The following is a 27,292-nucleotide window of genomic DNA, read 5'->3' on the forward strand; positions in this document are numbered from 1 at the left end:
CTGCACGCACGCGAGAACCTATAAGTATGCGTGCGTGCCATAATGCCCTGTGCTGAGACAGATTTGCTGTTCTCCTTGACATGTAGTCAGTCGTTCAATGCTCAGTACGAGTTCTCATACAATCGTTACCATTTGCCTAGCAAAATTCTCCACGCTAACTAATTAGTTAGCTATACTGTGGATCGTATATACGTGCTCGTGCGTATTTCCAGAGATCCTTCGTTTAACTTTGCCGTTGTTAAGTTAATCTTCTGCTTCCCCTTTATTCGCTGACATCGACGACTGGACAGACGACCGTCTGTGTTATAGTGGCCGCGGTGACTTAGTCTGTACAAGATGATTCAACACCTTCAGTTCCTTTACGTGGCTAGAGCTTTTCGTAATGGCTGGCTTGATTACTGCGAACTAGCTCACCAATCTTCGCAGACAGACAATCTAGCAACTTCCTATTCAACGAAATAACGGTCGTTCGAAGGAGGCTTGTTCCCAATTGGGTTATTTAGAGACTCTAGTGAGCACTGGGCAATAATCCTACACCCGAAGGCGACGATTGCTACCTTCTTCGTCTTAACGTTAGGTTATTGAGCCTTTAGGCATTAGGGCGCATCGCTTCCAGCCCAGTATCACCAGCACCGCTACTAATAGCAACAACAGCCGAGTCGATGTTCGCAGTCAGCGACATTCCGTCAAGCGTTTGACACGCGTATATAGATACACAGACAAAGATGCAGATGCTGCGAAAAATAGAACACTCAATCATGTCTATTTTGTCGCTTGGAAGAAAGGGCAGATACGCTACAGTATGTTGTGGCCGCTTTTCCTTAATCTCCCAACATCTATAATATAACAAATGCCTTTTCAGCCCTATATAGGCCATAGACAACTGCAACAGTTGCTGCCGCAGGATGCTTCTGCGACACGAGATCCTATAGATCAAGTGAGTAAGCAACTTGAGTCAGCTAAAGGTAGTAGGAAATGATCCTATTGGTCTGTATCTGTTCTACTGTTATATCGTATCTATGCTACGGAGGTACTCTGATAGCTAGCTTTAATGTATGTTCGCTTGTATAGCACCGGTTGATAGTTATCTTGTACGTATCATACGATGACGATTCTTAAGGGTCTGCTACCGGGTGGGATGGATTGAGGGCTGAGGTCACTGACTCTATGGAGACATTAATATTCGTCTGCCCGATAACGTCCTACTTTAAGGCGCAGTACGGCGCATAAACACGATGTAAAGGTTACCTGACATCACCACAAAAGTAGAACACTGATTTCATCGGAAGACAAATGGTATTTCGATGGGGCCTTTTTCCTCTTCATGTCAGCCTAAGCTGCTAATGACAACATCGTGCAGCAGTTGCCTAGGTAATCTACTGACAAATATTTAACTTTCAGCTGAATGAGTGCAGAGATTATTGCAGCCATTGGTGCAGCTAAAAACAACATTGTAATAAGCCGAGTTAGGCGCGTTGTTCATTAGCTTGAGAATTTTTCTTTATATTTTTCTTTAAAATTCAAAATACATTTCATATAGTGCACGTACACGTTATCTATCTAACGAGCGTCAACCAGGATTGATTGACGTACTATATGTGTGCTGATTGGATACACGCTTACCTAGCAGAAACAGCTAGCGAGGTAAAATCCAGGTGTCATAGCAGATGTATCATACTTGGCGAAAGGGCCACTCATTAAATTATTATTCTTTTTATCAGTTATGCAATTTTATTCCACTTTATTGACTGACATCCACTGGCTTTTCATCAATAAGCATTATTGTTACTTAATGTATGTCTACACATCAACGAATATTTTGCCAGAGTACGTGACTTCAACGAAAATTTGAGTAATACTTTTCCCGTGCGGCCAAACACGACCAGGCTAAAGCTTAGTTTATCAGGGCCGAGGGTGGGCTCAGGCCCGACGGTATGACGACTTGCTTCTCCCGAGATCGCTACTAATACATTCTTAATTCCTAGCGGCGTATTATTATGTCGAACAGCCGAAAAAACGGGTGGTAAATTACCGATGGTGTTTATAATCTGTCGTTGTATCGTCGTATCCGTCACCATCGTTCGTACCCCGTACCGCAGGAAAAAAAGACAAACTGCGAACGATTCCGTCGTGTACAAAAGAGAGAAATTACTCCTGTAATATTCCAGTAGTAACTGATCATGTCACGACTGCAAAGCTGACTTCTTTATTAATTGGATCAATATTTTCAAATAGAATACTCGAGAGTTTGTTTTAATATGGAAACATTCAGATCACGGCTGACCTATGATGTCCCTCCCCTATGGGACACCTGATTTCATTGTGTCCTATCTCTCTAATGGAAACTTTAATACTTTTTAAACGAGAGCATGTTAAATAAAGTACTATACTTAGCTCAAATTTCGAGGAAAGCACTGGCGACCGAGGTAACTAGCACGCATGCGTATGCGCGCGAATAACGCTACAGAGACACAAAGCGGGAGATAAGAAATTGTTCAAATATCGTGGTACTCTCACTGTTTAACAGAATTTGGAAGCATCAGATACAAAGGAAGATCTAATAATAACAATGGTTGCATTGTTCGACCAAGTTTTGACCTTCGTGTAAAACGAAAATTGTCAAAGTGATGAAGTCTTCGACGTTGCTCACTACTACGTTTGGGTAGATTTTTCTTTTCGTGATATTCAGGGATGTATCTGAAGTGCCTAAAATCGGTCAAATAACAAGCGATACGTTGTGTAATCCTACTTCTTTACCTTTGCTACTATGTCAACATGTTGGTATTGCTTTACGGAAGTGACTCTGGAAATGGTTGGAACTAGCAACGGCAATCTCGATTATTCGGAGCTACCCACTCTCTGTTGTGACAACTTCACTGCTGAGGTCACGGCACAGAGCTGTCTAGCATTTTAACAAATATGAAGAGTTTTGTTAATTTTTAGACTTATCCTTTTGGATTATGTGTGTAATCTTGTACGCTTGTCGAGAAACTTACGACGGATATTCCAGTTGGATCAAATAAGTACGTGGTAGTGGCATTGATACAGTCTTCTGTTTTCTTGCGATGAGCATTTTTATGGTCATATCTACCTCTATACTCAACCTATAATTTGCTTTCCTTTCACCGTCAAATCCGTATGTCTTTAAAATTATACAGTTTACACTTATGGCTTTTATAGTTTACAGTCTATAGTATTATTAGTTTACATGTCGAGCAACTTCTATGCCCTATTTTGAGAAGTGGCTCGTTAAAAAAAAAAGTATACAGAGAGTAAACTCTATACAATCATCTCATCTAATTCTATATTGATGCCCCGATGGGCATTACCTAGGGATTGTAGAGAAATGTATATCGGCGGCATACTCATACCTTAATTACCGAGCCTCCTGCCAACAGAAAAACCTCTTCGTGCATTTAAATTAGGTCTTAAGGAAAGGCGTTGTACTGAAGAGTACCTGTTCTTATTACAGCCTGGGAAGATACTTCAGACTAGGGGCTGCGGGCACGAAACGATGTATGTCTACGCCCGGTTATGTGTACTTCGGTTTAAAAGACAAATACAGTACACCATCAGGCTAGTTTTCAAGTCTAGAAGATAAAGGCATAAGATTGATTAAATTATTCGACCTACATCAGAGATCTGGTTGGACCATACGGGACTGATAAACTTGTTTTTTTGGTTTGTTCAATCATTTGTTGGAACAATTTCTGTGCTTTCAAATAACTATCAAAGTTTTCTCAAATTTTCAGACCCGCAAGCGCCATCTCATGACGTTGCCAAGAAAATTAGACAAAAACAACCACCCCCTTTCGAAGATCACTCACGAGAATCAGCTAGTTCAGGGTGATAAAAGCTGAAGATACTGACACTGCATTAGATCTACTTTCGCACTATAGAAGACGTCTGTTACCACCATAAACAAGAAAAAGACTCGATTTTTCTCTTGAACGACTTTGCAAATATATCAACGAGGATCAGCGGGGGCTATCTAGTACACCCCCATACTCTCGCAACCGTGAAAGCTTTCCCTCGAGCATTGAGTCACGGTATAAATTCTTTCGTACACAAAGAAATTCAGTTAGTTTAAAATAAATCCATTCAGCATGTAGCAACTGTTCATTGAAATTTGTGAGAGGACAAGTAAAATTAAAGCCTTTTGAAGGGGATTTGATATATTTCACTGGTGTTTCTCGAACAATGGTGTTTAGAGGGTAGTTACACAAGCTGAACGCAAGCATATCCACTCTCTCTCTACTGTTATTTGACAATTTGAATTTCACTTCTTTTTTGGCGCTGGAGACGCCACCAAGATTAGCACGGACATCAAATGTACCGAAGTAGCTAATAAGCTAATAGGAAAGCACGCAGCCAACTTCTCAAGTACTCAAGTGCTAAAGTATATTTATACTTTAGCGAATACTATTTCCCACATCCTCTGTTATACCATGAAAATAGGCTATCTTCTAAACAAATTAAAGTAACATTGCTATGTACGAGAGACTCTGTGCTATTACATAGGTTCAATATCTCCCCAAGGTATTGAAAATAGTGGTAAAAAGTTAGAGATAAAAGCGTTTCGTCATGTCCGATTTACCGATTTGACCATAAGTCAATCGTGGCGAAGTTCTAAACGTAGGTTAGGGTGGCAAGCTTTATGTAGGGGCAATGTTCAACTTCGTCAGAGCCTTTAATCAAATAATGTCCATGCTACAAGTGCTATCATAGAAAGCTTTTGGCTATAGGATGTGACGAAACAATCGGATCTCAGGTTTGGCCCCATTTCGTGGGTTATCTGCTGGAATATTATTGGGAAGAAATAGAGCTAGGGGCTTGCTAAGTTTTGGCTAAGTGGCTTTTTCTATATTCACCGTCTATGTGCATTTCATACCATATGAAGTATACCGCGCAGTATCTTATACTTATGATGCTATCTTAATATTTTGAGTAAAATCAAACATTTTGAATAAAATTATATAAGTCGTACTTGAGATCGTTGAGGGGAAAATTGAAAGATTCATGGATGTTGGCCATAAAACTGCACCTGTTCCTTGTACGTCACGACGAGTCCTGACTTTTGGAATACAGAAGGAAATGAGTATCTCGCGCGACCTATCTGTCACCAAAGTCCACGATAGGCTAACGTGCCAGGAGAGACTCCTAAGGATGGTCTGCAAAGAGCCGACTGAGGCGGTATGCAACGCCTTTTCAAAAAGTATTCGCGAACTCGACCCAGTGATCATGTCCAAGCGACTATGGTAAAGTTCCCGTGATAACTAGCAAATGATTTTCCAGAAATTGCGACAAGGAAAATAATAATATTTATCAAAAATGATGTATATGTATACATATATATGCTATTGAATAGTTTGGCATCGTTGACATAAAAAAAAGCTAAGAATGTACCAAATTGTACCTATTAGTTCGACCAATCACGCAATACATGCGCTTGTGTGACTAAGAATCAAGTCCACAGTTCCAGACTCGTAAAACGGTTGTTCTATGAATACTCTAGACAATTTGATGATAAGCGATGCTCTGGTTAACTGAAATAATGCTAGACAAATATCGGTATACCTTTTGTGCGCTTAAGGAACACAACCTGAACATAACCTCCATTATGAGAGGGAAAATTATAGTTCGGACTGACGTGGCGTTACTTCGAAAACGGCAATTCAGCTGCTCGGACCCAGCCGAAGTTCAACTTGGATACGGGCTAACTTAAAGTTCAGCAGTCGACATTCAAGTACATATATTCGATCGGGAAAAGCAGTGCAATTTGCAAACAGGCTTACAAGGAAAAGTTAGCGAACGTTTGAAACAAGTTTTGCGCCGCCAGCGACAAACCCTACCTTTGGCGCCTTTCCGCTTGTAGCATTTAGCCATTTAGCAATCGTGCAGTCCTTTGCAAATTTGTTGACATTTTTCGAGCATTTAATTGTGAGCGATTTTCGAAGATAGCGAAACAAAGTACAGAAGAGTCGAATGGCTCCCATTCCTGTTGTTTATGATAGTCCTTTAATATGCTAATAACGAACGTATACCAGTCAAAGGGGCCTAATCATTGCTGTTCGTAAAGGAAATACAAATGATTGATATAAACTAATATGAATGCGATGCCCTTCACTGCTATTCCGATATACACCGTTATGAAATACATGCCGATCAGTACCTACTGTCAATTGTAAGTTACGACAGTGTCCATAATGTAATTTTTAGCAAAAATACAATATTTTTTCGTGTGATTCTTATCGGAACGCTAATGGGTAGCACTGGGATTCGGTGTCCTATAAATAAAGAAAACTTTTCGTATTATTTAATTGCAACTAGAATGACTACCAGCTACGTCGGATGCTAGCCCGATCAACTGATAACTTAATAGCACTATATTAGGTATCTATCCAGTTGCCTAATTCATACTTAACCTCCTAAAAGTGTGCATTATTGAATGAGTTAAGCCGTGACACCGCTGTACAACACGGGCATAACGCTGCTGCAAGACTATCGTGCCTGTAACGCCTCGATCTCTCTATACATCAGGTCGATGTGTCGACAGACGAGTGACAGGTATCACAGTTTGAGTGGCCTGCTATTGATGTGGCTGTCCTGCGTCGGCGATGTGATTAATGTCTATGTATGCACGTACTTACGTACTTGCGCATTTCTCTTAGCGAAAAACAGCCCTTACAGCTACGTTCTTGTCTTGACATCTCATGGCATCTCAGCAAGGACATGGGTATTGTCGACTCTGTCGTAGTTCCTTCCCAAACAGGGTCCTCCACAGGGCTACTCTGCGGGACTACGCGGGCAGAATCTTCAATATTGGATAACTTCATCAACTTTGATGATGATGATTGTTGTTGTCGTAGCAACGTGATTCGGAAGTGCCTTCAGGCCCTCCGGCCAAGAGTTCTCTTTCCAGCTGTTGTAATGCAGTTCAAATAGAGAGTGCTATGAAAGTGCTCGTGGGCGTAAATGAGTTTAGAGGTGACGGGCGCTCGCTTGGTGAGTTTGGGAAAGGATTCTTTCTGTTCGGGCTGAGATCTTCGATAAAGCGAGATTGGATTTTGATGAACACGGCGGAAAACAGTCGAAGCAGAATAAAACACTTTGTCTTAGAGGTATTGAAATGGAATAGAGCAAACTGTAAGAAGCAGTTTAACGGCAAATTATTTTGAAACCCGCCTTAACAAGCTGTGAAGGACCGTAACCTTTTTCACGATACCGTTAAACTGGGACGCTGGAGTTTCCGGTACATCGCTTGCTATAACGGTTATGAACAGTCAATATACCGAACATTATACATGTTTAAGTGAGAGCTGATTGACGATTACGCTGTCACTTTTCCTCGTTGCAATGATAACGCTAACTCTTCCTATTTTTCCTTTATGAGGTCTGAGACCACCATTTTAACGATAAAAATGTCAGTAATTGATAAACACGTAATAACATTTTAACAAATACGATTCGTAGATAAGCAGAGTTTATCTATTTTCAAAACCTATGGATAGGAAGAGGCCCTCGTTTTGTTGATTTTTCTTCACATAGATGCGAGCAACGGCTGTTCCAGTCACTATAATCTGCGCTTATATGCCACCCCCCGTATGACACCGGGTTTGTCGTGTCGGCCTTTATTAGACAGGTGTTTTAACCGAACAGAAGCAGTCTGACTATTCGTAGCCGATGCCCTCTTCGTAGTCTGCTAATCGTCAGTAAGCATTCCCGCTCTTTCAAACGATCTCTGATGGGTCAGCAGTAAAAGCGTTGCGAGTTTACGGTCTGTAAAACGTTGAAAAAGAAAGAAAACGTCGACGAAATCGTGCCAGCGTCTGCTTACTTTATGTTTGGCATTGGCAGATACAACACTGCGAGTAATAAATATCATTATATTTTCTACACTATGATTTTCTAGAGTTAGTGTTTGTGCAATGCAATGGCCAACTGCTGTAATCAACCTTTCCAAACGACAATGCTTCCGGCAGTAACTTCACATGAACTTTCATCGGCTTTCTATACAAACTATGCAAGTACACACAAAGGAGCAATCATTTGCTAACGTTGTTAGTTAATCGCAACGATGTCTCTCTATTATTATTGACCATATTATCGTTTGAAAAAAATTCTAACCCGCAATTTGCCTAATGTAATTAATAACTTTATCCAGTATTAAGTTATCCGCATGTACATATTTTCGAGTAAGATTAATAAAGAAGAATAAGCCTATTTATGGCCTCTAGACTTATCTAATCAACGCAAAGATTCCAGTGTGCTCCAGACAGTTTTACGCCGCTAGTTGTAATCTATTTAGCTACAATCTAAGGGACCCGGCACCAACATACAGATTTGTATCTGGCACGCCCAACGAATACGACGCACTCCGAACCCTTTGCGATGAACGTTGCACGATAGATAGTTCCATGTAAGTTTATATCATCAACTTGCCGAAGACGAATCTATAAAAGCTGGTCCCCGAAGACGTGAGATGCTGATACAAAACGCCCCAGATTCCCGTTTCGAGACGTTTTCACCGAAGCGAAGGACCGAGCGACTTGCGATACAGAGTCTGAATTACCATAAAGCTTCAGCATACCTGTATGTCGAATTACAATATAGTAATTACACTATAATACAAAAAAGAACGTTTTTTTTTCCTCTCAAAAATCGAGCGATATGATTTGATGCGAAACATGTGCCGGATAAAAAACATTGTCTACGACAACCACAACAGCCATTGCAAGTGCACTAACTACGGTGTAATGATTTCGTAAGTAAATTCTGCATGTTATCGCAAGTCATACGTGCTATATTACACGTTGGATAGATTCATAGATCGAGACGTCGTTAACATATTATCATGTACTAAGCACAATTTGACGCGTATTGATATTTCAAGTGACGACCAACATTTCTGTATATACACCCACTTCGATGCTCTTTTGTTCCTTGAGATAACACCCAGTACTACCAAACACGTTGGGTACTATTGCACATTCAGGAAGACGTTATTGCGTTCGACTCCGTTCAGCCCAGCTGAGGCCTGCTAAATAATTCTTATGAGCTTTAGCATTCGACATACGACTTTACATCATCTAACTACGTCTCATATTTTACAGTTTACAGAGGTCACGCGCGAGTGTTTGAAGCAGGATTCCTAGATTTCGAAAAGCAAATAGATCTCACTTTGAAAATTGAAGCCGATGCAAAGGCTTTTTATCAAGGCGTAATCTTAAAGGCAACACCTAATGATTGCACCTTATTCAAAGAAAGCTGATAATCTATCTTGCTAAAAATTCACTCTGTCCCACAAAGAGTTAAAATGTAGTATGCTAAATCTACATCATGGACGGTTCCTTTTAGACGGAGATAATATACCTGACGGATAAATTGTTATTGTATTTCCACTGCGTAAGCATTGAAGACTACGTTTGTAATTAGTCGTAGTAGCGTAAAACTACTATAAAATATACCGTACATATTATTATTAGTACAATATTTCGTTAATTATAGCAAACTTCTAGCTTCGTCTATCCGGCTACGAGCACACCAGTTTTGTAAACAGTCTCCTCATAAAATATATCCCACAGACTTACCTCATGCATAGATTCGCTGTTAAGTGTGTGTTCTTTAAGGTTTGGCCAAGACTCGCAACAATCGTCGACCCAACTAATTCCCCTGCGAGATTAGCGAATCATCACAATAGGCAATGCTCCACGCGAACTCCATTAAGCTGCCCTGTAAGAAGGTCATTTTGCGTTTCCATTAAATTATTATAATATATTATAAATGAGAAATGGCATGATTGAAATATAAGAAATTAAGTAATGAATGCTTAATGCTACATTTGTTATCGTAGGAATATCTACTATTGTAACAAAAAAAAACGTTAAGCTATATGTTCGTTCCGCATGTCAAAAGACAGAATCGAGAGCTACCAGCATTTATTAAGTTCATTCACTTTCATAATACGAATATGTCTTTCTTTGGTTTTATAATAGTATATATATATATATATATATATATATATATATATATATATATCTAATAAGAAGAGAATTCCTACATGTCGTAACACACAAAACCATAGTTTGTGAACAGTCACTGGTTAAATAATGCTCTAGTGCAAAGGGAGTTTATAGTTTGAATGAGAAGCTGTTTGCTTCTGATGAATGTTTCTGCTGTCTGCATGCGCGTGTGCGTATGGGAATATTTTAATCCATACGAAGCCTTATATTGTTTATTTTCAGTTGAGCATTTGACACAATATGGGGTGTCTTAATTCGGTTAGCGCACGACTTTTAAGGGCGAGCCAGATATGCGAACAAGTTGTTCCAGGTGGCTGTATAATACGGATGTGACTACCTTGAGTTTTGTTTTCCTTACGCCATTCTTGATCAAGTTGCCTCCACGGAAAGAACTGAATTCAAAATGGTCGCCTGGCATTAAGTCAGCCTTGATCGAGAATTTTCCGGTACAAGAGCTTTTATAGTACAAATTGCCGCTATCATTAAATGCTTTACCACCATCACCGTTAGTAGCACGACCACCCAAAGGCAAAAGGAGAGAGACCACGTAACTAGGACAGTGAGGAAGCGTTAGAAGTAACAACAAGCGTGTCGTATCAACATACCGTAACAATCATTGAAGGTAATGCAGCTAAACGACGATTGTCGTCCTTCCTTTGTCCTCTTCACGATCGACTTCCTGCTCGGTTGACTTTTTCCGGCACTCTCCGCTCAAGATCTGTGTTCATATAGCTGATCGCAGTACAACAATCTATAGAGGGACAGAAGAATGTCTCCTTAGAGAAATGTCATCGTCACTTTGTCTCAGATTCTCCTACTTTTAGTGCCTACGTTGAAAAATTTCTAGTCATCAAGGGTCAGCGATTGTGGCCTGTTGAAACAGTAAAGTCGTTTGACATAACATAGAGTGTTGAAAAAATGTTTGGCAAATAAGTGGCGATATTATAAAGGTGAAAAGAATCCCGCATAATCTTAACAGAAATGGTCATGAAGAAAAAACGACAACTCAATTTTTCGGCTTCGCCACTGTTTATAGACCCCAGATAGAAAACGTTCTGGTGGTGAGGCTAATTTTCCAGGAAGCTCATACAAATGTAATCTCCTGTACAATTCGCAGAGTATTCATTAACAATCACTCCGCAGCAAAGATCTCAACCAATTTTGCCGATGTGAGTTCAGTCAGCTCTTACCCGAAAGCTTGGAGACTCAGGCCCAGCAAAATTGCTTCAAATTTCATTAAAGTTAATCACGGAAATGCTTAATATTTTCTTGGTCTTTCCTTTTATAGCGAGCCGACGGACATCTGGGCCTGAAGGAAGCCTTTGCACCCCTCAGCCTTTGTGTTTTGCTGCAAAAGAGCTATGTCATGAGTATTATTATGAAAATTAACTCGAGTGTAAATCATTTCGTCCAAGCTTTTATTGAATTGATCAGATAAAAAAGAATACTAAAGAAATGTGATCTATCATCATCACTCATAGCCTCAGCGAAATGTTAGATAAAAAAGAGAAGGTGCCGGAGACTCGAAGTAATGATAGGAAATAGTAATCTGAATGGCCATAACAAACAAACAAACACGATTTGAAATAATTGGCACACTTATAAAAAAAAAACGTTAATAGAAAATGTCTTCCTACGAAACAGTTTGTATAGACCTACTTCCGTTGCAGTTATGAGAACAAGACCTTACCCACACGCGGATTATTTAGAGCCGCATGAATCGTTATGCTTCAACAAATGTCAGACCCAATTTTGTTTGAGAGTTAAGCCAAACCAAGTGATTAGTATCTTTAAAATGTATCTCATGCCATGATTGCTTTCCTAAACATAGGGGTAACGTACGGCTCTAACTGAGTCGATTCTTAGGTCCTACCTGAGTCGGCTGACCTGCATCGTTGCGGCTTATCAGCCTGCACATAGCATCCCTATCGTTCTACAATTTTCATCGGAGTTGAGATTCTCGTCAGTGTTATACAAACGAATATCGAAGACATGTTTGCAGACATCATACGTTCAGCGCCCAAGTCTAGCCCAGACTAAGATCTGCAGCTGCTTTCCCGTCTTTACTTCTTTTCAAACAGACACCTTTGTGCTCTTCTGGATATGAAAGAATGTTCATAGCGTATTCTGAGATCAAAAGGGACGGTCTCAATGAGGCACCAATTAGGGTTGACCGAGGTCAGTCTGCTAATTCACTGTGGGTCACGGCTATGTCTCTAAAAAAAACCGCGTTAGCGATGGTACGCCCACCGTGCGGGCCATTTAACTAGAGACGTTTCTCCTGTAAGGGCTATTGGTTTTTAGATGTTGTAAGATCGTACATACATAATGACCTTTATTTTCATAAGCTTTAAACACAAAAATAGGACAATTGTGTAATTTGGCATAGACTTCAGGATCTGTGCAGAAAAAAAACGACCGACCAACAGCTAATAAACAACTGCCCGAATTAGTGAACTATTATCTAGAACATGGAATTCGATTTTTGCTGAGGTCCACAATGGGAGCATCAGAACGGGACTGACAATACTAGCCTGGATCATTTTGACTCGTATTCCACTGGCCCGGATAAGCCTTTTACTTAAGAAAAACGAGCCAATATTAGCGAGATCTTTGTTGCCAGGATTTTGGAGTCCTGAGCTTGAGTGTTCAACTCTACGCGATCTTCGTGGTTACCGGTGGGTAGACTGGCTAGAGCTTTTTAGACGAGAGGTAATCGTCCTAACAGGATTGATAAGTTTGAAGGACAATGCACAACAATAAACGATTGCCAGTGGTGTTCGCCTATAAACGTTTAGCATCGCCAGCCAAATAACATCGGTCTTAATCTGTGTAGGACAAAACTTTACCATTAACTTCGAAGAATTAATAACTTTTTACTCTTAACAAATTATTAAATCTTCTTTATACCGAATTACTTTGAAAATGTCCGATACTGTGGGTAAAATACTTTAATGAAATATCAGTACGATATGAGTTAGCAATAAGCTGGCTTTAAATTTAGGCTTATTTGTAATACGGTTTTTTTTGTCGAAAACCTGCTTGAACCAGGCAGGGCCAAAACTGATATATAACCTTGATATCACCAACAATACTTGTGACAGAGCAGAGATTAAACAGGGACTTCATCGGTTAGTCTACTATGCCTATGCTAAAGTCAATAATGGAAATTTAAATGGATTAAGGAGCCGACTAATGACTAATCCTAGAAAGGCTACACGCAATACAATTGATGCTACCGTCGACTCGCAACAGATTATGCCAATTGAAAAAGGATTGATCGGAGCGTGTCCAGTACCGGAAATATCTCGAAGAGGCACCTTTAATAAAATTAAATAAACGAAATATACGATCGCGTTTAATCACGCAAACCTTGAGGTGCGGCGAATTACAAGAACGATGAAGTGGCGGATAAGCAAAGCAAGGAAACACCTTGCCTAAGCAGAGAACAAATTTAGATCGCTTTCTAGTGAAAGCAAGGCCTTTTCTCTTAAAATGCTACAAGTTCTTTTTTCTTCTATGGATGGCTTCTATTAGAAGATTTCTAATCGTAAAGTAGAAGGGGCGTAACGGACCACTGCAATCTACTTTATGTTGCCCCTTGACAGGGTTAAGGCGCATTTGAATTGAATTAGGATGTGCGGACGATCCTGGAATTTGCTGTAATCGAGTTCCCAACACGATCGTTTATCGATCAGCACTAAAAGCATCCGTCACGTGCGTCACTACGTGAAAGCGTCGGACCACAATTCGCAGCCCACTTTGGCACGGGTCCAGAACCAAAAAAAAGGATACCCCAAAAACCCACGCAGTGCTCCCACATAGACTCTTTCTCTATAAAGGCTACTGCTCTCTTAAATCATTTTCTTACAAGCCAGTTGGCTTTCGCCGTTGCTATCAATATTCAATATAACGAAATACCAGTAAAAAAACTACTTGGTTATTTTTTAATAGCAGATTATCTGAAGCTAGCTACAGTTTGAAATGATGTCGACGCCACCGTCTTACATGATAGCCTCCCGCGCAGCGTCTGTCATACATAAGCGTATATATGTATGTATACATTGGACTAATAGACCTATGACTGACCAGTGTCTTTCGGTGCATATAGAAATTAAAATGACAAAGGATAACTAGGTCTAAACAATGACGTTCTGAAGCGTCCTGAATATGCACAGAAGTAAGACGAAGCATCAGTAGGTAAATATTTACGCCTTGCTCCAAACTATGTATAGAAAAGCTGCTCAGAATTCGTGCCTCAAGATGTAAACTTCACCCCCTGCCTAAGCTAATTCGATCTCTTATCGTGCTACTGTGACTGTGTTTTGCTTTTTATCTCCATAACGGTATGCTCGATGTTCGAAATGTTCCCTTAAGATTTTCCGTCTCTTCTTGGCTATATCAATATCCCATTGACTAGCATAATCTAAGTTTTATTACATGTTTACGTATATGTATTTTTAATTATTACTTATTTTCATTTCGGTTGTTTCTGCTTACATCTAATCTACCTTATGTATACACAGTTGTATACAGTCTTCACAGTTGTTCTTTGTCTACGGCACTACCAACGGCCCTCGACCAGTCGTCATTAACCCTGACATACATTGAGCATTTCCGATGGTTTCCATACCTCCAGCCCTCTTTATAAGCGTCCAAACATTGTACCGGCTGCTGGCCCAAGCACAATGACTATAAGCAACCTAAATGCTTATTTTTTATCATAACCTCAACTGCTCCAGGGGAATAGGCCGGAAGATATGTATACCGGTACGAAAAAAGAGTATGTGTGTAGAAAATTCTTCATGAAAAAGTTTTGCAAGCACCCTTAAATGATGCGGTTATGCATTTTTATGGGGGTTCTTACGGAGACACAATAGCTTCGATAAGACGATGGATTTCTACATATAGGCGTAAACATGTCACTTTCGCTGCTCAACAAAAACAGCTAAAAAGATGCTGTTTATTTCAAACTTTGTAGACTTGAGTTGTTATGTTATGTGCCCCGCTAGAATCTTAAGATCAAAAGGCAATTGTGTATTCTTTAGGTGCCTAAAAATTGCCTTCAAGGTACGCATACAGTGACGCGTACGGCTATCAATTTATTGGCCGAGGACTAAATTACTGGAAACTACACATTTGAGTAAGCACCACTGTCCAAATACACAGTATAATTATCGTTTTCGAATTTTAAATTTGCTTGGTACGGTATAGAACGACAGTGAAACTATTAAAGTTATTATAGGATTGCAATATTATGATGAAAATCAAGTATAGCGTAAAACTCAGCGAAACTGGGGAAACGATAGACCGCTTTGATTCTTAATCATACAGAGCAAAGGTTTTGCACCCCTGCTAGATATAAACAAACGAAACTGAAGTGCTCTAGGCATCACTGAATTGTTAGCTAATTCGAACAAAGCTCAACCCCGATTATGTGCGCGAAACGTTTTTACTAGAAGGACCTATGACGATAAGTTAGTGTTTATCAGCTTGTACCTCTGAAGTCCAGATGTAAAACAAATCATTGGGTCGTTAGACAATCGTAGGCAAAAACGAGTCACAGCATTTTCAGATAAGATTTTGTGGCTCTAGGCGAAATTCCGGAGGCTTGCTTTGGCTTATAGTTGCGGACCCCAGCCATCTATTTGGGTTCATCTTTACAAAAATTTCATATGCCAAACATGGCTGAATCTGTCGCTGCTCGCTTAGAGCACCCGATTTTCAATTTTTCTTCATTTTAAATGCTCAACGAACTCTTCAAAAGACGAAAAGTACAATTAACTAAGATCGAATATAGAACGTTTGAAAAGTAGTACCTACCAAATTAGTTATTGCTCTGATTATTAACTGTTCATTCACTAACATAGTTTCAATTTTAACCAATTGTCTACTTTCATCTTTTATAAGGTAAGCATATCAGGGTGAAATATTAGAACGTTTATATACTTTTAGGTTAGGTTAGGTTAGGTGTTTAATATGATTAGGCCACGTTGATTGATTTTTTTCTTTGCGTTCGCCCGGTCCTGATAATACGGAGCCTATCTAGCATTTTTGGCCTTTCGAAGGTTGTATCGGTTGTTTGCCTCGGCTAACCAAGTAACGGAACAACTGTCAGACGCAACTTTTGAAACGATGGTAAACTTAATGGCACCATTATTATATGGCAGGAGAGCGCAGACTATTTTCTTCATATTTGACTTATTTTTGTACTATCACAGACAGTGGACACGGTGTCCTAGCGCTATATTAGTCCCAACTATATTGGTCATAATCAGTTGCTCTGCATTGAATGTTTACGATCGTTCTTTCTTGTACGAACGGACCTAAATGGCCTGTTGCCATGCAGCTGGCTAATAGAATAACTTTTGTCTTAATAAAGAATACACCGCGCTATTGCAATTTGGACACCCTCTTGTCGAATACGAGGAGACTATGGGCAAGTTCTTAGTACACTGCGGAAAATGTGCAAATTCTGACGTCAAACGTTGTGAAAGCCTAAACAAATACTAGGAGCTCACTGGGAATTATATTAACAACGCTGTGGTAGCAGAATTTCGCTTCCTCTCTATGGCGAAAAATTGTGATCGATTGGTGTCTTCAGATAATACCCTTCGTGATCTGTCATGCATAATTAAAAAATCAGTATAGCGTATTTCAGTCTTCACTGTTAAATCATCTTCCTGTTAAATAGTGATTTGGATCAGTAAGTTGATTATCAGTTTCATGATACATACGTCGACGTGACATCTGGACTGCGTACCTTCACAGAAGTGAAGCGGTCGAAATACGTTTATGGTCGACAGACTAGGTTTTGTTACTTGGACGACTACGTTTAACCTTTTCGCGTCCTTTTCAATATAATCTCTTTTAGCGCAGACGGATGCATCTGGCTATCCTGAGCAGTTCCTAGTGCGTGCAAGGGTGAAGAATATAGTTTAACATAATTCTAGAAACCGTCCATTGTAACTGATTTGCCTTGTTTTTTTAACACCGTCACAATAAGCCTGATGATCCGAGTTTATCCTTATGCAGATGATTTTTACTTGACGAAAACACCGGATTCCGCATAGAGTTTTTAGCCATTGAGCAACGTCATGTCCTGCTATGAATCAGTTCCCGTCCAAAAAATGAAACGTTTATCCAAGTGTACATAGCGTGCACAGTTAAAATCTACGTCACAAGTTAATTGAAAACTTGTTATCTAATGAGGAAATAGGTAAGGTGCGCTCGAGTTCACGCAGCTTGAAGTAGACCGTCCAATATCACCCGAGATATATCTAAAGAACCTTATTTCCTGTCGAGCTAGATTGTTTTCGAACAAGCGACGATATCGTTAGAAAAACTCTCCCGTTTTTTACTAAGCAACATGACATTAGACTCTAGTATTGTTTTTCTAGTCATGTCACAGTGCCAGGTCAGCATGAACCCGCCGCTGCTCAATGTAAATTAAAAGTAAATGGCGCACACATCAGACACCTTTGTGAAAGACAGATAACTTCCACCCACTTAACCGATCCCTAGGAGTAATAACGTAAAAAAGTAATGTGTTTTAAGAGAAATTAATAAGGAATATGACGACAGCTTTAAGCCTTGAACGTATTAATTGTGCTAGTTGGTTAATTGATACAAAAGGAAGCTGTTACTCGGTGTGGGGGCTTCACCAGATCCCGCGATACGAAATTCTACCCTGCAAGAACTTCCTCCGGCTAAGGCCTTGCTGCATTACGCCTGACATGGTGATCATGTCGCTTCTCACCGCAACCGTAGCTTCATGACAATTAAAAAAATTCCTTTTCTGAAGAACATCCATCTTGTCTAATTGCTATATATTTTGTATCGATACATATATGAATAGTATATAAAATGTTTAGGTTACCAAAACTACAGTATAAATATGTCCAGTAGTGTACCAGACAACACCCTTTCCTATGTCAAACCCTTGCCTCCAGGCGTCTTCTGACCTGGCCAGCATTCTGGTATTTTCCGCCAGGAACCGTAGTCTGCGCTAATAAACTGAAAGCATTGCGAACATAGAATCATAATAAGTAGCTGGAAATGTAAAAGTGTGTTTTTGACGTTTGCGCGTGATCTTAGGTGAATGTCTATATACATTGTATAAAATGTGATGAACTTAGGACCGAGTGTCGCAGATACACAGAACAGTCCAGGAGCTTGGAAGCTTTAGCCAGGACTAATGGCTTTACATAACATCCCAGATGGGTCAGTTTATCGCTACCACTGTAGCGTTGTGTAGGACGCCTGACGGGTATTGTGTGAACCGCAAGGCAACCTCATAGACTTGGTGTTCAGAGCTCGACTTTTAGACCAGCATATGCCTATCGGTCTCGAATGTGTGTACGTCCGTCTGCACTCTGGTCTTTATTGCGCTGGCGCATTTAAGCCTTGGGCACGTTACTTTCGTTGGGGAAACACTGTCATATGTAAACTACTCGCTCAAGGTAACTTTCGCATTCGAAATATTCTATACGTATATTTCGTATGTCACCTGTTTGCATTACGTCTCGCTGTCCCTAGGCTCTTGGGGTGCTTACCTGATTATTATGTATGAATAGAACACACAACTGAACATTTTAGCTTTGTTTGTTTGCTTTGAAATGTTTTACATAATGCTCACATACTAAATTGCTCAAATGCCAAGTTAAACTACTTATTTCTATTTAATTGTGTCATTTTGTATTACCTGTGCCCTCATGTGAGTGTGAGGCCTAAAGCAGATGTCGTCAGCTATTCAACCGGACTCTGGTTTTTCTAAGCCACTACAACTGTGTTACTATAACAGATTGTATCTTTCAACTTATACGTTTCATTCTTATGCAGTGTAGAACCTTAATCTTTCGTATCGTGTATCGCTGTTGTTGTCACTATTTCAGCCGGTGAGTCCCCAGAGATCGCCGGTCTCGCCACACCCCCCATTGTTACGTGGAGACCTGAGTATGCTGTTACGAGGAGGGACTTCTTCAGGCATATCACCGTCGGGGACGTCTCCTGCAGGCACAGATGCTACACAACAAGACCAGTTCCAGCAACAACATGGCAGAATGCAACGATCACGTTCGTCTCGTGGGACTCGCAACGGCGGTGCAAACAACGCTGGCGGTGGGAGCCAATCACCTCGAGGGGGCGCTACTTTTTCCAGTAGCCACAAAGGCCAATCATACCAACAGCAGTCGTTCCCATTTCCTCAGTTAAACAGTCTGCCCACGGCTGGAAGCACAACCATCAACAATATAATAGCTTCGCCAACAGCCTCGGCAGCTGCCACCGCGGCAAGCAATACTTCGACGACGATAACAACAACTAACGTTACGAGTTTTCTTCTTCAACAAGCTAGTACAAAACTGATGGGCAGTGGCGGTGGTAAGTAAGCATTGTGCTATAGAACAATAGTGTTATAGGTGGTCAATGCTAAAGAAAGGTGCCTTTTACAGAGCAACGAAGAAGGAAATCGCTGACTAGTATGAACGCTATTACACTATGCCGACGGTCTTCCTGCCGCGATAACCGGCTAGACATTTTAGTGGGGGGGGGGGGGGGGGTGCTTGACTGTATACGAAAGAGATGATTCCAATCTCATACAGTAAAAATAGCCAAACCAAAAAATTAATAAAACAATAAGTTATAACCGGCAATCGGAGACAGTAGAAACGATTGTGACGATTCAATACAGGTATGAGACATTTTCGATTTCCCATCCGGCCGGCGCGGCTATTAAATTTTCAATCTATTACATTAATGCCACTCAGACTGCACGTTTATAACTTATTTAAACTGCTACCTTTACTGCCACTGAGATCGCAGTCTATAGATACGTATTCGTTTGTCCGTATCGAGCATTTTTCGTAGGCCCAGCAAAGGATTTGACAGAGATAACAATAGCAGTGGTTAATCACTAACAATGTCTATCTAGGACATGATGCAGGTCTGTTTTTAAGAATCGGATGTTAAAGCCGAAGCCTGCGGTCGTCTTAATGACGCCTCCTAAACAGTTTTTGTAAGAATATTTTATCGGCTAACGAAGTCAAAGGAAAACTTTTATTTACCCGGTAGAGGAGACTTTTTATCACTCTCTGACAGATTTCGCTAACATTCACACAAGTGTCTTAATCTAAATATAACTAGTATAGCTCGTCGGGTTCCCGTTCATTACTATCGAACGGCTTTAGGCTTCCAACAGGGTCGTGGTAGCCACTAGTTTTAGTGTCTACTACGTAAGCTGTCCTTAATTATCATGGCCAAATATTGATGCTTTCAGTTAGCACAATTGGTCGTATTTTGGGCTTTGTGCACGAATCTTCTATTGGACATGGAAAGACGATGATTTTTGAGGGCACTGGTGTGAGGTAGGCTTGCCCATCTTTTTGTTAGTCCAGTATCCTCCAACGCAGAGCGAGACATCGCTTATTTATGACGATATGTTTCTCATTATATTATGAATGCTATTGGCTTTACGAAATAGCCCTAATTCTACGTTGACAATTTTCGCCAATAAAAAAAAAAAGTCGAGAGTGAAGCTCGAACTGCTTTACCCAGCGATATCATCGACAAAACAGAATGATTTGATTTTAGCAACGAAATTTTAAAATCTTTACTCCCTAAAATGATCTGGCGTCCTTAATATTAAAACCACACATTGTGACACACATGTGAGTTGCACATTGTGACAATGAAAGTCATATTACTAACATCTTTCTGTGACGGAATGTAATAGTTTCGAATAAAATTGTTTCACAGTTGTCACGTCGACTGTTTGTTTGTATAATACGTGACTGCGTTTGGCGCGATACGCTATATAGTAGTATGTGACGAGGCTTGCACCACCTGTTCGTTGTATCACAAGATCGATTTCGGCCTGTTTTACGTACAAATAGTTTGTCCAGTTAGTTAATATAGTTTCTATTCTAAGCGTTGCTTTTCTTTCAGGTTTGATTATTTCACGATCAAAATAAAAGATCGTATTATTTCTATATATCTGTAGATATAGTGGAAATTGCATATATATATATATATATCAGAAGTCGTTAACTGATCCGACCCCTTTATTCGTAAATAAGGAAATTTCTGCTGAATGGACCTTCTAAAGGATCGCTTAAATAAAAAAAAAAAAGAACAACAAAACATCTAGCGAAACACGAAGCTTAAGTACATACTTCTGTTTCATCTGATTTTGATCAAACCGATATCTATCGGTAGCTCTTTTGTTACATGTAATTGTGTATGTATTATTTCCATATCTATGGATAATGCCGCTGCAGCCGTCAAGCGACGGCTGCAGCGAATGGGCCTATTATGTTAATAGGCGTGTTCGAGCTTTTAGGGGAAGCCCGCTTTGAAATCTTTTATTGAGAACATGTCAGATCATTAAGTTGAACCTGGTAAAATTGTTGCTCACCTAATTTATGGAAGCCTTTTCGCTCTTCCTAATAGCTTGAGAAGGTGTACGTTTTCCTACTTCGCCAGGGTACTTAACCGGAACTGAACCATAAAGGTTTACTAGACTCTGTAATTTTTTAAGATCACTGGCGTGCTTACGACGGACTTTTTACGCGCTGTTGTTCAAGAACATGGATGTATTTCTGTAGAAAGGATCTAAATAGACTACAACACATATCATATGGAGGATGTTTATTAAGGCAGGCTTGGTACGACCGTTTGCATCGATAGACGCTAGCGGGTCCCATGAAAAAGTAAATTTTCCATAGTGCGCTAGTCCTTACTATCTTATATTTAATACTATATATCTACTACTACATATCTAATCTATACGAGCTTTGTATCATAATACAACAAAATAAGGTTTCACTGAGTAAAAAGTCTCGTCGAAAAATCTGGCTTGGAGCGACATGCGTGCAAAGGATTATAAATCGGACGTCGTACAATTATGTATTTTCGCCGTAAAGCTTTTTTTTTTTGTTTTGACGGTGATTAAGCATTAGCGCCTGCCTATACGTTTAGAGCTACGTTATGGTTTCAACAATATTAATCATTGTTCATGCAGATAACAACGTACCATATAAGGGTTGACCTTTTTCCCCTACAAGGTCGGCTTTTTTCCATCGATGTTTCACAACCGTATTACGATGGAAGGGCTTCCAGCAAAGGTTTTTGTCCATGGCTTGACTGTATCAGTTAACACTCCTTCTCTAACCTACAACAAAGTAAAATTGATCAATTAAAGATTTGCTGTCCATATCTGGAGTCCTACATGCGTGTTTGTGCCTTGCTTATAGATGTGTTTTTCTCCTTACACTCTAATTCTAACGAATATCAACAGCGTCACATTTAGCCTTAAGTGTTCTTTCGCTTACTTTGCTTTATCCTCTCTGTAAACATGTTGGTAATCCATCATAACCTTTTTCACAAACAAGCCCTTTTGATGTTTAACAGCCGTCTTTGGTTGGCCTTGGTGGTGGCCTTTTGTCACATCATCTTTTGTACGAATTGTGCAACCGTACGTATATTTTTATACCGACCCAAGAATAAATAGTGAATTATTTTTTTTTTTTTACTTTACGACCAAAAGTAGGGGTGATGTTGTTTGTTTCTATAGATAGCAGCCAATCGGTTAGTAATCTTTGTTTATTTGGTAAGTCTGCTCCTCCTTTATGACTATCAATCATAAATATTAGACGTGGACCGCACGACGACACCCCTTGATCAGTCCTAAAGTTCAATGCTGGACCTGAAATTGTTTAATTCCGATCCTCTTCTGCAATTGAATCGTTCAGGTCGCTCGTACTGATCGTTTCTAGCTCTATACTTGATTGCAGTTGTTGCTTTTAAAGTGTAAGGCTTTTTTCTATGTTTCCGTTCAGTGCTCGCCTCGAATTAAATTCGTATTCGACACTGGGCGTTCTTTCTCCATGTGACTCACCTGCGAAGTAGGATTTCTAGAAACGTATCATTGCCGGCCTCTTATTGTACGGCTTCTCGTGTACCGGTATCGTCGTTTTTTCCGTTACCTCTTGCCACCTTCTCAGCTATTTGCTACTCGATTTAAGCCTCACTTTGAATATTCTTTCCCTCTTTGTCAAATTTTGCGATCGTACGTTCAGCTCCACGAGACACTAGAAGGTATCTCAAAAGATAAACGACTACTCGCAGACCATTAAACAACAGCTGTGTGTATACACATGAGAAGAACTTCGAGGGAAGCGTATTGTTTTTAAAGCACGAAACAAAGCTACAAACAGAAGTTCGTCACAGAAGATCAGCCGGTAAGCATGATACTTTAACGAAACTCACTAGTGCAGGTAAGAGGTAAAAAGGAACTGGGAATAAATGCGAAAAACGTATATATAGGAACAATCCCTTAGCTACAGCCTCGTTATCTATTAAACAAGAATCTACTGGCTAAATAGGGCGAAAAGACAGGTCTAGCCTTGTCATAAGAACCATTAACGACTGCTATTTTGAGAAAAAGCAAGAATGTCATTCTTAATGGTGGGCGGTCTTTCGATCGATACCGCGGTTCATGACAAACAACATGTTAATTAGGCATATACTTATATATATATATATATATATATATATGGGGCGGATTTTTATCGGAAACTGACAGAGCATCAACTAGGAGCTCTTTATTTTCCTTTTTGACCGTAATATCGGGCCATCGCTATCGGTGCTGCTGCATTTGAGCAGCATACGTGTATTTCCCGAGTGCTTCTTCCTGTTGCTAGATGGCATTATCTGATGATTATAGAGTATCAGAAGTTTTCATTATGCTGAAAATACACTTACAATTTTGAAATCGAAGATCACTCATTCAGGTATCGTCACACGGACGAAATTTCGGAAAGAAACTTTAGATTACTAAATTAGCCTTACGCAAGACCCTCTTCGAATGTAAATAACGGAAGCGTGAGAGCTGGAATTGAAGCCGACCCATCTGAGAGTGCGCGGGTGTAGATTGAGCATATCATACCTGTATATCTGGATCATATTATTAAGATTAAAAAAAATTAGATAAATAGATTCCATATGATTGGAGCGAAGATTACGAACAAAGACCTAAAGACGCTTGCATTTTTTTGCTGTCACGCTACAAAAGTGACCCGCTCTTGCACCGAATTATGACTTGTGGTCAAAATGAATGATTACCGCAGACATTCACGTGTCACTAAACGGATGTAACTAACCTTGCGTGACATCACCCTAAAACAAAAGCTATATAGCTGCTATGTGTTTTTTTTTTTTTTTTTTTGTTTGGTGTTAATAAATGCACGTGTTATTCAATACAGTTCCATAAGTTTTGGTTCGTCAATTATGGCTAACTATACGGCCGACAATTGGCTAAAGTGATGAAAAACCACCACAAACAAATAACTTTTGTTCTATGCGACCACTTTTTGTGTTTTCAGGCGGGGGCGCCGGAACCATGATGGAGCAAGTGCCTGGCGAAAATGTCGTGGGGGGCGGAATCAGCTCCGGGCGCGGGCAACGATACAGCATAGACTACACAACTCTCACCGAAATGGATCGTATGCGAGTCATGCAGCAGGTGAATAGTTTACGTCAGAGACTGGTAATTGGCATAGTGATCTTTTATAAAACTAACCTAAAAATAAAAACCCTAACCCCATTCGTTTTTTGAATCTTAATTGAGTTTATGGGACAAACTACTATCACTGGAACACCTTCTTTGAGGTAATTCTAATTGAAGTAGGTGTACTAATGGTTGGGTACTCATGTTACAATGGGAGAGAATAATTTCAGCAAAAAAAAAGTTAGGCTTAGAATAACTTGTACTAAATGTTTTAACTTACCAAACCGATGAGACGCAGCGGAATCAACAACGACAAATAGATAAATAGATTGTGAAACGGTCATCTTGTTGCGAGTTGAAAAGTAGATCCGCGATTTTATGAGTACTGTGACCAGGATAAAGCAAATGCCGTGTCAAGGCCAATAACTTTGCCACCAGGACAAAGGTAATGCGGCGCTTTGAGCTTGCCCTGTGCGCCAAACGGTGATTGTTAGATCTAAATATCACTTACCATCATTTAATTTTAATATCATTATCGATTATTTGGTTTAAATAACCTTTCAAATCATCATATAGCTACTTAATAACACTATTAATGTTAAGATAGCTTTTCCTTTTCAAAAGAGTTAATAAGATTAAATGTTTTATTTACGGAATAGAAACTACTTCGTGATTTAGAAAATCTCTGACCGTGCGGGGCTGCAAAGAAAAATTGGTTTCAAAGCAGGATATTAATAAAAATTTATTAGCGAGGTCGTAGCCACTCAGCATTTCTCTCAACTTTGCTTGACGAAACTATGCTTCTATTGAGCTCTGAATATAGGTTCTAGAGCTATCGAAGGCAACATAATGTTATAATGAAAAATAGACTCGTGACTTAGCAGTCTACGCTAATAGGTTTATGGACAAAAGCAAGGGCACCGTGTCGTGTATGGCCGGCTCTTTTATGAGAAAACAAAAAAGCTACGAGCGATAGCTCAAGGGTCGACGATGTTATCATGCCCACCAAAATTCAATCCTTCTTATTCTATAAAAATAGATTTACACGTTTATGTGTGCGATAATAATACCAATGAAGCAAGCCGCATTGTCAGCAGTTCCTAGGTTAGATGGACTCGCTGGCTAACGTGTAGCGTTGCTAGAAAATAGAACCGTTCCTAACTCATGGAAACGTGCGCGCTGTCTTTCCGCGATGCTCGGCACAATTTTTTACAACAGTAGCGTCCACAGTTTGATATGTATGCTCAGTGTTCGTTCCGGACCTTCTGATGTTATTTACCAAGAATGATATCCAGAGCACGAAAAAGGACCTCGTAAATGAATCTACCATTCCCCTGCGCACGTTTTCACCTTAACGTTGAGCGACTGACCCATTCCATAGCGCAGCAGATCATGGTACACTACCAAACTGGACATGCCTTCCGAACGGGTCTATTTTGAGAAAATATGCAGCGATCTTTTATAGCGTTGTTTTAGTTTTGATGGCATCTACGCATGCTAATAGGACAGCATTCATTGTCTTTACTTGTCTCTGAGGTTGTCACATTTCATCCGAGTACCCGCAGAATCGAAGTTTTGTACGGGGAATAGGTCCTTTGGCCAGCCGTTTCGATTAATCCTAATTATGACTATGCAAAACAAGGATCTCCCTGATAGAGTTGCCGGTAGTCGTAAAACGGCTCAAGGTCGATCGTAAAGGGGCGTACACAATGTTAGACAATTATGAACCTTAAATTAAGGTATATTAGCCAACTAACTTCTAAGGAAGCATTTGGTACTTCCAATATACCATTTATCAAAGTCGAATCAAAAACTGGGTTGCAACTAGCTGGGTTGGGATATTACCATTATTTGTCGTGTATTTGTTGCCTTCTTTCCTGTTAATAAATATGAATAAAAACAGATGACGTTAAAATATGTGCGAAGAGATTTTCTCACGTTCCATTGGAACAATATTTTTTCTTCACGAAGAGTACTTTGTCGTCAATTTGCCAACAGCAATAACCGTGGCGATGATCAAAATTTGATTTAGTGTATAAATACAGTAGGACAACTTCGGCCTGATTATTGCTACGGGTTTCGATGTTCATCTACTTTTTTCCAGTAAATGCTAGAGCATGGCAGCTCACATAACAGTCGTTCGACTCATGTACAAACATACAAAAGTTATCTGCCATTATAAATCATTGTTACTATTATAAGGAAGGCGGAAAACGTTTGGTTTGAGGCTGGTCAGAAAGGTCGAACATGAAAGGTCCGTCTATTATCCTGTGGATTTCACGCGCCATAAGGATGGCATCGATGGGCCAGACACATTTCGTGAGCTCCGGCGTTGACCAAATGAATGTTCGTTATCCGTTACTACGTATCAGAAGGGAAGTGCCCGATATCACCGAGTGAATTAGCTTCGTTGAGCGAAACAACGGCCAAGTGTGAGCTACATGTTCCTCAAGGTTCGCCAGCTCATTATTTGCGAAAAAGGCTGATGTCAGTGAAGTGCTACTTCTAAGAAGTCGCAGAGAAAAGCCTCACCTGAGATTCTGCCGTCTTTTACCGCAACATTTACTGCATAAAAGTCAATGGCAATGACAATCTTGCGACAACAAGCATATATATAACGTTTTTTCTGTAGCATGGCTAGGGCCATTTTGTGATAAGAATAATTCTGAACGCTTTTTGTTCTGACACTTACCCCTATTGTTCAGATCTGTAAACTTCGTTTCTCATTTGAAAATCGACCCTTGGCTTCAGCTCCCCAGATGGC

General features: G+C 40.0%; 1 protein-coding gene and 1 long non-coding RNA gene across 20 annotated transcripts in view; one reads left to right on the forward strand and one right to left on the reverse strand.

Moving 5' to 3' along the window:
• The window catches only part of LOC111243793 (uncharacterized), a 162,216-nt gene that overhangs the window by 105,470 nt on the left and 29,454 nt on the right, over positions 1 to 27,292 (forward strand). For 13 of the 16 annotated variants that reach the window (XR_015322162.1, XM_022789895.2, XM_086981471.1 and 10 more), the window contains 2 exons: positions 18,917 to 19,403; positions 24,404 to 24,567. Coding sequence is in view for 15 of the 16 variants with exons in the window: in XM_022789895.2 (XP_022645630.1) it covers positions 18,917 to 19,403; positions 24,404 to 24,567 (651 nt within the window). In the remaining variant the exon portion in view is untranslated. Of the gene's footprint in view, positions 1 to 3,890; positions 4,050 to 18,031; positions 18,485 to 18,916; positions 19,404 to 24,403; positions 24,568 to 27,292 lie in introns of those variants that run through there. The other 3 variants (XM_086981479.1, XM_086981477.1, XM_022789892.2) reach the window with 3 other exon arrangements.
• Positions 6,727 to 25,131, reverse strand: LOC111243795 (uncharacterized). Of its 4 annotated transcripts, XR_015322170.1 has the most exons (6): positions 24,809 to 25,131; positions 22,054 to 22,191; positions 10,628 to 10,773; positions 9,591 to 9,732; positions 8,340 to 8,590; positions 6,727 to 7,779 (listed from the first exon to the last, which is right to left on the reverse strand). It is a non-coding gene; the product is annotated as an uncharacterized LOC111243795 (long non-coding RNA). The 4 variants fall into 4 exon arrangements; XR_002670613.2 differs by lacking the exon at positions 8,340 to 8,590 and having other exon boundaries at positions 24,809 to 25,124; XR_002670612.2 differs by having other exon boundaries at positions 6,727 to 8,590; positions 24,809 to 25,120.

This window comes from Varroa destructor, unplaced genomic scaffold, assembly GCF_002443255.2.
Source record: "Varroa destructor unplaced genomic scaffold, Vdes_3.0 BEIS01000002.1, whole genome shotgun sequence".
Classification (NCBI taxonomy): Eukaryota; Metazoa; Arthropoda; class Arachnida; order Mesostigmata; family Varroidae; genus Varroa; species Varroa destructor.